Source organism: Phoca vitulina, unplaced genomic scaffold, assembly GCF_004348235.1.
Source record: "Phoca vitulina isolate PV1807 unplaced genomic scaffold, GSC_HSeal_1.0 scaffold6, whole genome shotgun sequence".
Taxonomy (NCBI): domain Eukaryota; kingdom Metazoa; phylum Chordata; class Mammalia; order Carnivora; family Phocidae; genus Phoca; species Phoca vitulina.
In genome coordinates, this window is record NW_022589709.1 from 64992576 (window position 1) to 65005135 (window position 12560).

Genomic DNA, 12560 nt, shown 5'->3' on the forward strand with positions numbered 1-12560 from the left:
CATCTTAACTTATATTCTGTTGTATATCAATCATATCTCAGTAAAACTGGAAAAAATACCCTCATTACCTGGGGTTGTTTTGTTACCTTGAAGTGCAAGAGTAAATTAATATATTCCCTGTAATTACCAATTTTTAGAATTAGGATTTGGTGTAATAGTCATCTCCAATGTGGGCAAGGAAGTTTTTATTTACATATTTAATTTTTTAAAAATATCATTGTGGTCTCATGAATTTTTATGTTTCAAGTGTATTAATCAGTTATATTCGCCATTTTTTAAAATGCAGGTCCATTCGGACAATAGAGGTAGGAAATATATTTTTATTTCCAAATTAAGAGTTTAAATTGACATTTGTCAATTCAAACTTGGCTTATAGGGTTTCATTTAATTCTTTTGATTTTAAACTCATTACCTAAAATGAGAATTTTATTTTAAAATAATAGTAACATAATCATTTATTTGCTTCAGCTCTGTGCTATACATAAAAGTGATTTCCAAATAACAATACCAATATTACTATTAACAATAACACCACTGAGTTTGAAGCTCTTTTTCTCCTGACAAGAATACAATATTCCAGACATCTAACATAGTTCTTTCCTCTGTAGGGGTATGTTAAATTTTGATATACACTTAACACCTTTCATTTTAAAATATTTTCAGTTTTAGTGAATATGATTTTTGAATGTGTAAAACATTTATATGATTCATGATTTACATAAAAGTATACTCTGAAAAGTGTTGCTTCCACTTCTGCTCATTTAACACTGTTTATGCTTCTATCCCCATCCCTAACCAATATTTTCACTACTGTCTGGTTTGCCTTGCAGTTTCTTTTTTTTTTTTTTTAATTTTATTTATTTATTTGAGAGAGAGAATGAGAGAGAGAGAGAGCACATGAGAGGGGGGAGGGTCAGAGGGAGAAGCAGACTCCCTGCCGAGCAGGGAGCCCGATGTGGGACTCGATGCCGGGACTCCAGGATCGTGACCTGAGCCGAAGGCAGTCGCTTAACCAACTGAGCCACCCAGGCACCCAGCCTTGCAGTTTCTTACTGAAAATATCAGCAGATATGTCTGTCTTTCTATATCCATCTACCAATCTACTCATCTATCTATATACACATATATTTGTATCCATATACTTTTCTTTTCCTTTCTTACACAAAAGGTAGCACACCTAATGATCACTTGGAATCAGCATGAGGCTCACTGAATCACCTGGAGGTTGTGCAGAGACAGAAGGGCCTGAAGAAGACTGGGATTTCACCTTCATCCACAGCAAGCTCAAGTCAGAGACAACTAGATTGTTGGTGACAGAGTTGAATTTTATCTTAAGGGGGGTACTTGAAGAAAGAAACAACCTTGCACACCGGTTTCACTGTCGTGCTGACTAGGCAGTGAAGATCTCCAGTTGAATGAGAGATCTTCAAATAGAAACATCTGGTTGGTGCTTGTAAAGGAGAGAAGAGATCAATAGGTTTCTGAGCCATCCACCTACAGGTGATCATTGGATTTATGAGAATGAGTAAAGTCTGCAGGAGTAAAAATAGAGAGAAAATAACAAGTAACTAATTTTTTTAGAATAGCCAATTCAAATGAAGATATGCATACACCTGAAGATGTTTCAAGGCATAATGGGGCAGAATGACAGTTTCAAGGCAATCAATTTATAAATTCCCGGCTATTACACAAGCTCTTTCCTAAAACTGATCTGCCTGACAATTCCTTGTCTGCTGGTTCTCCTTTCCCAAATTCCCTTTCACAATTGCCTTGTCCCCCATTTTACGATAGGACAGCATATCTCTCATCTGTCCATCATCCATCCGTGCATCCCAATACCCAGAATTTTACTCTTGCTCATTTCCACCAGGTGTAAATACCTCTGGAGCACTCCCTCCCCTCCCCCACAAAAGGGAAAATTTGAGACTGCAGAGCTTCTGTAAGAAGCTTCTTCCAAGTGGCAAAGCCGTGGCAAGAACTCATGTCACATCTTTTCTTTCGTTTTCTTTTTTCTTTCCCCCCGCTCTAAGACTTGGATTTTAGAAGCAAGATGGTTATCACAAAGACAGGTATTAACACATTTATTTGAGTTAGAACACAAAGTTAGTTTTCTGACTGATCAGTTTGAAAATGAAGACTGTATTTGCCAATTAAATTATACAGTGGACGTTTTCCATAAAATGAAGATACAGCTCCATAATTTTTGCAAAAATGTATTTAAGGCATACATATAACATCCACTGTTTCAGATATTATATTATTTATGACTCCTAATCTTATTAAAAATTTACCTATCAACTTAAAAATATGTGGGGGGTACATAATTTTCAGAGTTATTTTATTAGTGCATGGACCAAAAATCTGAAGTCCTGTGAGTGAGAGGACCTGAAGAAAGAGAAAAAGATCAGAAAGAGTGAGGGCTTAGGGAGAGAACCAGAAGAGAAGGCAGACGAGACTGCAAGAGTCAAGCATGATGGCAAATAAGAGGGACAATGAAAAGTGCCAAACACTGCAGAAAGGTCAAGGAAAATAATAATATTAATAATAAATAATAATAAAGATTAGATAGTAATCTTTGTGAATGCAGTTTCTGCAGGTGGAATAGAGTTAAGAGTCTGTTTAGAACATTCAAAAAGTTGGGCAGTAATGATGAGAAAAATGGAATACCATGTACAATACCATCTAGCCAGATCACTGGGGTTAAAACGACAGCCGAAAGAGCAATTCAAGATACTGGACACTGAAGGCTATTGAGAGCAGCCATCTGGGTGGGGAGCAGAGGAATGAAGTCACTACTTGATGATTTGCCAAGACACCCATAATAGAGGAGTGGGGGAGAAGACCACTTTAGGATTGTTGCTCATTGTATCTTGAGTTTTTAAAGTGTAATCTTACCAATACTGCCTCCTTTAAGGTTTCTATGTTCTTCAAATTTTTAACAATCAACAGGGAATAAAGAAATTTTGTTTTAAAATAAGAAGTTAAAAAAAAAATCAAAGAAGATACAGATAAACAATGTCATCAGCCTACAGCAAACTAAAAAGTAATTTGCTATGGCAGCCCTGGAAAACCCATCCAGTGGGAGATGGGGATTTTACTTTGTTTTGATATGGATAAACCACGGGTTCCAATTCGATTTACTGAACAGTCCCTCCTTTCCTCACTGATCTGTCATGACTCTTTGGTCATATACCAAAGTTCCATATAATGTGGGCCTATTTCTAGACACTTTATTCTATTTCTTCCACTGATCCCTGTGAGAAGGTTGTGCTTTCTTACTTGCTACAGCTTCATTATAAGTCCCGACAGCTGGTAGAGAAAGGCCTTCCACCTTCTTCTTTTAAAGGGACTTTGCTATTTGGGATCACTTACACTTTCCTAGGAAGTCTAGAATCAGCTTGCCAGGTGTCACTAGAAATCATACTGGGATTTTAACTGTGTGTGCATGAAAGCTATAGAACCACAGAGAAATAATATTTTGTAATTAAAGAATGATCTCCATGGGAAAGTATACTTCTTTCCTTTTGGGTTCCATACCCTGCAATCCTGGTTCTGTCCACGCGATGGCACCACAAACCGAAAAATCCAATTTCCACAGTTGGCCCGAGGATCTCAGAACACACATCCAGTGTTCATCTTTTAGTAAGCAAATCCCGGAACGTTTTGGAGGGTAGACCTGAATTTCATATGGAATGTTCAATAGTCTACCGAGTGCTGAAGTACATTTGGCAAAAATATAGACAATGGTATATGGTAACCAAAGAACTGGAATAATAATGAAAAATATCCTGACCATCTGTGCTTCACAGTCCTTTTCTCTCAGAAGGCCATCAACAAATAGAGAGAAAGAGTTCATTATCCATCAGTAAAGTAAAGGTGTGGTGTAAAATGAGCTCTGGAAGCTAAGGTGGTCTTTTCTCACCAGCGAGCCTGCTCCGTGCTAAGGAATAGGTTTGCCTCCATCTGGGGAGCAAAGGTCACCCGTAGGGTTATTAAAAGGGGAGGATTATGTAAATCTTCATTTCCACCCCCACCCCTCCTACCCTCCTTCCGGCCCTGATCATCTTGGGAGTAAAGTCTACTTTCACTTAGGAGAAACATGCCTGTGCCTGCCCTGACCTGTTGAAAGACTCAAAAGGGCTTTCCCTTTCTACTCAGTAATGCCTGGTGAAGCCTCGTTCCTCCATTAGGTCGAAGCTTTTGACGCAGAATGGCTCTGAAAATGCTTGTTTCATTGACACCGTGCATACCTAGACTTGAGAGTGGACTGGAGGAAACCCTTTTTCTGTGTACCTTCCAGGGGTTATTTATCCCGGTAATGTAACTAGCATTGGCATTTAGTATCAAAAAATGGTTTACCACATCTTGTGAACTTAGACAAAAAGATGTGTCTACTGCTCAGTAACATACCTGGGATGGTCTGCTAACATACACATAGAACAGTTCACTAAACCCCAGTTTCCTCATCTGTAAAATGGCAACAGCAATATTTCCCAGCCAGGATTGTTGTAGGACGACAGAAGGAAGGCCTTTCAGAAAACTATACATGGTGCCTTGCACCTAAGCGCTCAAGAAATGTTACACTGTTGCCTCTAGACCAAGATGAAAAGGTGTTCCTAGGTCAGCCAAAGTGAAGAGTGAAATCTGGAACTAGGAACTAAGCCCTGCTGTAGCTCATCGGCCTCTGTGCCTCCCTTCATCCTACCAAGACCCCTGCAGGGGAGAAGGCCTTGCATTCCCTCCCCCAGCACCAGGGCAGCCACGTGACTTCCTGAGCCATTAAAGGACGCATTGTGCATAACCCCTTGCGAATGAGAAGTGAGAGATGACTTCGACTGTAAACCATGATTAGCACCAGGAGTGCTTTTAACACCACTTACTGTCAAAGAAGGCCCGCGTCGTCGTTAACCGCTGCCCACGCAGACCAGTGCCTGCACTTCTGGAACAGCCCACGAGAGGACGCCCTTGCTCCCCAGTCCTAGAGCAACCTGAAGGGGAATGACTTCGCCAGGGCCCGGGCTCCCTCTCCAAGGTTAAGGGCCTGAGCTCCTACAAAGGTCCCCTCTAGCGTGATGGGCAGAGGCCAAACAGGCCTAAGCGGACTCGGCTACGTCAGGCCCGGGCCTGGGTCCGCCTCACTCAGAAGCGGCGGTGAGCTCTGCGAACCCTTGCCTTTCACTGGCAGGGCCACCCCGCAGCCCCCACTAGACACGAGCTGGTGGGGTAAAAACGCGGGGCAGCAGGGCTGGGTGGCTGCGGGGCCGGCGGGCGGCAGCACCGAGGCCCTCCAGACGGCCCGAGTGAGGCCTCATGAGCCTGTGCAGTGCACTCTGGACACAGTCACGCCTGACTGGCGGCCTCAGGTTGCGGGGCGGTCAGGAAGGACCGTGCGGGGGAGGGGACCCGCGTTAGCAGAGCGCCCGGCGGGGCTCGCACACATCACCGCGGGGACACCCGGCGAGTGGGGCGGGGCGAGGGCGGAGTTGAGGGAGGCGGTAGGGCCGGGTGCCAGCCTTCGGGTTTCCATTTCAAACCCAGAACCTCGGAGCATTCGAAGAACGGGGTGGCGGTCCCGGGACGACCCGACGCCTTTGCCGGCCTGCCCGTTGCGGCGAGCCCTCCCCGAGGCCGGCCCGTCCCTGTCTACACGCCGCTCGCACGCCGGACGCCCCCGGCCAGTCCCGACCTCGCGACGGGCCTCACACGCTGCGGCGGCCGGTGGGCGGGGCGTCGTCCGTGACGTCGCATCCCGTTTCGATTCTCCGCCCCTCTTCTTGGCCCGTATATAAGACTTGGCCGGGCGTTCGCACTCTCACAAGTGGACGCGGACGTCAGGCGCGGGTTGTTGGTGGAGCCGGGGGCTCGAGGGCAAGGGCCAGCTCGGACGTGTGTCCGCGCCTCGGAGGTGGCAGCAGGCAGTGCCGGGCGGTGAGGCGACGATGGAGCTCTTGCGGACTATCACCTACCAGCCGGCCGCCAGCACCAAGATGTGCGAGCAGGCGCTGGGCAAGGCTTGTGGCGGGGACTCCAAGAAGAAGCGGCCGCAGCAGCCCCCCGAGGAGCCGCAGCCGCCGCAGCCCCAGGCGCAGGGGCAGCCGGCGGCCCCGCACCACCATCACCACCACTCGCACTCCGGGGCCGAGATCTCGCGGATTATCGTGGACCCCACGACGGGGAAGCGCTACTGCCGGGGCAAAGTGCTGGGAAAGGTGACGAGCGGCGGGCGCCCGGCTGCCGGACGGGAGGGAGGTCTGCCCGGGCAGCCCCCGAGCCGGCTGGACCCTGAGTCCCAGCGTCTTGGCTTCTCAGGGGCCTCCGATCCCGGCGGGACTTGGGTGTTCACCTGCCCTGCTCTGGCTTTTGTGCGCTGACAGCGCCCCGATCGGCTTTACATCCTTAGCCTGGGCTCTGAGTGCCTCCCGCAGCCCAAAGAAATTGATCTTGAGGCCAGAAGCGAGGGCTTTCTAACTCCAGCCCCTAGCTTCCTCCACCTGCTCCCCAGGGAATTTTCCTGACAGGTCTCTTCAGACATTATTTTTCATCTGCCTGATCCCAACCCCCTCCATAAAGCTCCTCTTTGTAAAGGGAGAAGGAGAACTGTTTTACTGTTTTCAGGAAAGCCTTTCCTTTCGTGAAGGAGCTTTTAAAAAGTACAGAGCATACGTCTGTCCAGCCTTACTTCCCCGTAATTTTGCTTCTCTTTCTAATTTTTAAAATATTTTTATAAATATCTGCGTCCATTTTTCTGCCACGCTCAATGCTGTCTCGGCTTTGTTTCAGGGTGGCTTTGCCAAATGTTACGAGATGACAGATTTGACAAACAACAAAGTCTATGCTGCAAAAATTATTCCTCACAGCAGAGTAGCTAAACCTCATCAAAGGGAAAAGGTGTGTATGACTGTTGAGTAAAGTATTTTCTTTGTGTGCAGGGATGGCCCTTCCCTGTTAAGAAAATGTCTTCTGCATGTGTAAGCAACTGGCTTACAGAAGGTGACAGAAGGCTCATCAGCCTTGTCTTGCTTTTTCTTGCAGATTGACAAAGAAATAGAGCTTCACAGAATCCTTCATCATAAGCATGTAGTGCAATTTTACCACTACTTTGAGGACAAAGAAAACATTTACATTCTCCTGGAATACTGCAGTAGAAGGGTAAGCTTTAACTCCTGTTTGAGTCCATTTACTTCCCCCCAAACTGAAGTGGGATTCAAATTGCATTTTATTGGGGATTTTAGCTGTGGTGGCAATTATTATATTGCATTATTAACTTTCATCACTCAACCTGCAAAAGGAAACTACTGATTTTGATAACTTTGTTTGAGACATTCTCTTTTTCCCTTCTCCTCTTCCTAGTCCATGGCTCATATCTTGAAAGCAAGGAAGGTGTTGACAGAGCCAGAAGTCCGATACTACCTCAGGCAGATTGTGTCTGGACTAAAGTACCTTCATGAACAAGAAATCTTACACAGAGATCTCAAACTAGGTAAGCCCTTTATTCCAAACACTGGCTTTTGCCTTAGAGAAAGGTGTTCTTTTCTTCTCTGTCTCCCTTCTTACGTATTAATGTTCTTAATTGGGATCTAGCCTATGCAATCTCCTTTTTGAATCGGTGACTTTAATAGTAAACACCTGACTGCCTGCCTCCAAAGAGGATGTGTGTGTATTTGGTTAGAACATCTTTTCAAGGGTATTCAGGTTTTGTTTTGTTTATCATCCAGGGAACTTTTTTATTAATGAAGCCATGGAATTAAAAGTCGGGGACTTTGGTTTGGCAGCCAGGCTGGAACCCTTGGAACACAGAAGGAGGTAAGAGTCAGGAAGATACAACCTGACAGGATTTTATGGCGATCAAATATGCCCTTATTTTTTTTTCCAATTAATGTTTTGGAGAAGGTTAATTGATGCTAACAACCAGAAATCACAATAATGTTAATTTATGGAAACAGTAAGTGCCCACTATGAACTAGGCAGAGTACCTTATGCCTAGGAGTTGATTATGAAAATTTGTCTCATATTTGCCTGACATGTTACACAAGTGCTATGCTGTACTTGGTCTCAGTTGGTTAAAAACACTTGGTCATGTATCTGAAAAAAATTACACATGTATTAAAAAAATTATTAAGTCACTTGGTCAAATGTTAATTGTTGAGATGCTGAAAATTAAAAATCAAATTTTTCTAAATAGGAATTCAATACAGTACTTTTAAGGTTTTATCTAGAGAACTAAGTGTAAACAGTGGGACAGTTCTTAATGAGATCTTCATATTTTGTTTTTCCAGAACAATATGTGGTACCCCAAATTATCTCTCTCCTGAAGTCCTCAACAAACAAGGACATGGCTGTGAATCAGACATTTGGGCCTTAGGTTGTGTAATGTAAGTAAGGCACCAAAATGATCAAAAAGCAAATTTGTATTTAGAATTTAACAATCAAAAAGAGCTGCTTTATGACCATTCCTAAAGAAGTGTTCTCTTGCACCCAGGTATACAATGTTACTAGGAAGACCCCCCTTTGAAACGACAAATCTGAAAGAAACGTACAGGTGCATAAGAGAAGCAAGGTATACAATGCCATCTTCATTGCTGGCTCCTGCTAAGCACTTAATAGCTAGCATGTTGTCCAAGAATCCAGAGGATCGTCCCAGTTTGGATGACATCATTCGACATGAATTTTTTTTGCAGGTTGGCACGTTTCTTGTGTCTTCTTATTATGTGCTATTGATCACATTTATTCAACCACCTGGTTACTGAAAGTCTTTTCTGACACTCCGCAGGGCTTCACCCCAGACAGACTCTCTTCTAGCTGTTGTCATACAGTTCCAGACTTCCACTTGTCAAGCCCGGCTAAGAATTTCTTTAAGAAAGCAGCTGCCGCTCTTTTTGGTGGCAAAAAAGACAAAGCAAGATATATTGACACACATAGTAAGTTATAAGACTTTTGCTCTTCTGTATCCAGTATTCTATTTAAATTTGATAAGTTAGTTAAAAGAATGTTTTTTTATGTTAACATAACAGCTGGTATGTTTGAGTACCATTGAACTTTTTATAGCATGATAAATCTGCACTGCAAAATGTGCTGGATAGCTTTTTTCCCCATACACATTAAAGTGTGCTTCTTGCATAATTGCAGCTGATGGTAATGATAAAATGCTGGTTTTGCCTTGGATGCTCATAAGCTGGTTATTATTGCAAAAGGAGGAAATGTGGCTAACTCTGTTTCTACCTTGTTAGCATAGGCTAATGTTCATAATTCTTGTCTTTGATTTACAGATAGAGTGTCTAAAGAAGATGAAGAAATTTACAAGCTTAGGCATGATTTGAAAAAGACTTCAATAACTCAACAACCCAGCAAACACAGGACAGATGAGGTATGCTGGAAAAGAATAAAATAGATATAAACACTTTATATCATTTCTGCTCTTTGCTAATTATCACATGGATTATGATTATCACGATTCAGATATGTTGTATTTACTTAAAGCTTTTCTTCCAATCATTTAAAAGGAAAGATTTGGTTTTTCAGTTTAACAATGCATGTACTTGAGTCACCGAAACACCTTTTGTGCCCATTGCTTTTTGATCAGCTTTCCCAGCAATTGCCACAATCTCACCCTAACCTAGAATTCTCAGCCTTAAATGGATTGTAGATGCTTGACTCATTGTCTAACTCTTGTCTTTTCTAGGAGCTCCAGCCACCCACCACTACAGTTGCCCGATCTGGAACACCTGCGGTAGAAAATAAGCAGCAGATTGGAGATGCTATCCGCATGATAGTCCGAGGGACTCTCGGCAGCTGCAGCAGTAGCAGTGAATGTAAGTAGCTGTCAGTGGCATTTTACATGAAGCTATAAATGCCAGTGCTTAATACTAAGTAACTGGAGTCCATTTGTTTTGTGGCCCAATTTAACATAGAAGAGGCAAAATCAGAGGACTTGGAAAAAGGCAAGAAACAGTTTTTTTTTTTTTTTTTTAAAGATTTTATTTATTTATTTGACAGAGAGAGAGACACAGCGAGAGAGGGAACACAAGCAGGGGGAGTGGGAGAGGGAGAAGCAGGCTTCCCGCAGAGCAGGGAGCCCGATGCGGGGCTCGATCCCAGGACCTGGAATCATGACCTGAGCCGAAGGCAGACGCTTAACGACTGAGCCACCCAGGCGCCCCTAGGCAAGGAACAGTTTTGAGACTTCTGTCCTTTGAAGTCGTGGAGGGAAAGTTCAGCAGCCACCAAAGCCTAAGGTCTTATTGTTAATTATTTTATAATTTTCCCTGACTTTTCAGGCCTTGAGGACAGTACCATGGGCAGTGTTGCGGACACAGTCGCAAGAGTCCTTCGAGGATGTCTAGAAAACATGCCAGAAGCTGACTGCATTCCTAAAGAGCAGCTGAGCACTTCCTTTCAGTGGGTCACCAAATGGGTCGATTACTCTAACAAATACGGCTTTGGGTACCAGCTCTCAGACCACACTGTAGGTGTCCTTTTCAACAATGGTGCTCACATGAGCCTCCTTCCAGACAAAAAGTAAGTGTATCCAGTTAATGAAGTCCTGTCACTTCTTTAGTCTTGCACTAACAATCTAAAAACAGTGACTAACTGCTTCTGTTTTGTTTCTCTTCTCTCCCTATGGTTCCTGTTTTTCAGAACAGTTCACTATTATGCAGAGCTTGGCCAATGCTCTGTTTTCCAAGCAACAGATGCCCCTGAACAATTCATAAGTCAAGTGACGGTGCTCAAATACTTCTCTCATTACATGGAGGAGAACCTCATGGATGTAAGTACCTCCTGGATGTGGCTTGTGAGCAGTGATATCTGAAGTGTAGTCCACAGACGAGTAGCATCTGCACAGCTCCAAAGCTTGTCGGAGGTGCAGATGCTCATGTCCTACGCTAGCTCTACTGAGTCAGAATCTCTGGGAGGCGGGACCAGGAATCTCCAGGCCATTCTGATGCCTGCTCAGGTTGGACAGGCATGTGCCTAGAAGACTTGGAAACTGCAAAATTTTTATGGGCACTTACTCTCCCAATTTATTCTAGGGTGGAGATCTGCCTAGTGTTACCGATATTCGAAGACCTCGGCTCTACCTCCTTCAGTGGCTGAAATCTGATAAGGCCTTAATGATGCTCTTTAATGATGGCACCTTTCAGGTAAGTGAGCCTTTCAGAAATGTGTGTATTTAGGTCACAAAAAGTGATTTTTATCTAGCCACTTAATTATTGGACACACTTGTCTAATTCTTGAATATTTGGAGATGTCTAATACCTATGTTTCCTTTTGAAAGGTGAATTTCTACCATGATCATACGAAAATAATCATCTGTAGCCAAAATGAAGAATATCTCCTCACTTACATCAACGAGGACAGGATATCTACAACGTTCAGACTAACAACTCTGCTGATGTCTGGCTGTTCATTAGAATTAAAACATCGAATGGAATATGCTCTGAACATGCTCTTACAGAGATGTAACTAGAAGACTTCTTGAATGGACCCTATGGGACTCCTCTTTTCCACTGTGAGATCTACAGGGAAGCCAGTCAGATGGTCTACAGCATGTTGAAGAGGATGGACAGGTGGTGGTACGAAAACAATTCCGCGAGGGCCTGCAGGACTAGGCAGAACCAGACCAGGCTGAGGCATCCAGTTCTGAACGTTGGACAATCTGAGAGTGAACCAGAATGCAGTTTTCCTTGACGTACCTGTTTTAAAAGGTTTTTCAGACAATTTTGCAGAAAGGTGCATTGACTCTTCTCTCTGTTGAGAGCATTTCAGACAGAAGACTTGGAACTGTGAATATACTTCCCAAAGGGGAGGGAAGAGGGAGGAAGCTCCCGTGTTGTTTAAAGGCTGTCCTCGGAGCAGCTTTTGGCTACTCAACTGTGAACTATGGCCATACATAATTTTTTTTGTTGTTGTTAATTTTTGAAGACACTTGTGGCTGGAAAAGTGCATTCCTTGTTAATAAACTTTTTATTTATTACAGCCCAAAGAGCAGTATTTATTATCAAAATGTTTCTTTTTTTTATGTTGACCATTTTAAACTGTTGGCAATAAAGAGTATGAAAAAGCAGAAACAGCGGTCTCCTGTCTTTGGTATGGTGCGTCACCGCATCGCAACATTCTTTGATCACGGACTCTTGGCACTCTTTGGGGTGACATCGAGTATAGAAGCATTCTAGAAAGTTAGATCTTTGATTTTTTGTTTGTAGGAAGTAAATTCTTAACACCTGAAGTACAATCTAACATTTTCGGGGTAGATCTAGCTTGAGAAGAGATGATTATAACAAAAATACTATTCCTGTTACAACCCAAATCTGGCCCTCCTACTAAATCCACAGCCAATTTCTCTCTGGAGTATTTCCTTAAAACTCATTTAGCTTGGAGCTGAAAGCCAGAGTCATCCTGTGTAAACAGACCTCTGTTATGTGTCAATAGGTACAGGAAGCTTATCTTAATATGGGCAAAACTCTACGCTTTATAATCCTTGCGCCACCTAAATGTATTACTCAGCTTAAACCTGCCTAAACGCTTCCAGTGCCGTCGGCACCACTAGTACACCATTCCAGTAC

At 43.5% G+C, this 12560-nt stretch overlaps 1 protein-coding gene across 1 annotated transcript; it reads left to right on the top strand.

The window, feature by feature from the left end:
- Nucleotides 1–5824: 5824 nt before the first annotated feature.
- Nucleotides 5825–12061, top strand: PLK2 (polo like kinase 2). The gene is made up of 14 exons (XM_032404379.1): nucleotides 5825–6209; nucleotides 6781–6888; nucleotides 7033–7149; nucleotides 7351–7480; nucleotides 7716–7803; nucleotides 8277–8372; nucleotides 8480–8678; nucleotides 8771–8918; nucleotides 9267–9364; nucleotides 9680–9809; nucleotides 10275–10515; nucleotides 10636–10765; nucleotides 11028–11138; nucleotides 11273–12061. The coding sequence occupies exons 1-14, from the start codon at nucleotides 5940–5942 to the stop codon at nucleotides 11462–11464; spliced, it is 2058 nt and encodes a 685-aa protein (XP_032260270.1). The 5' UTR covers nucleotides 5825–5939; the 3' UTR covers nucleotides 11465–12061.
- Nucleotides 12062–12560: the final 499 nt, after the last annotated feature.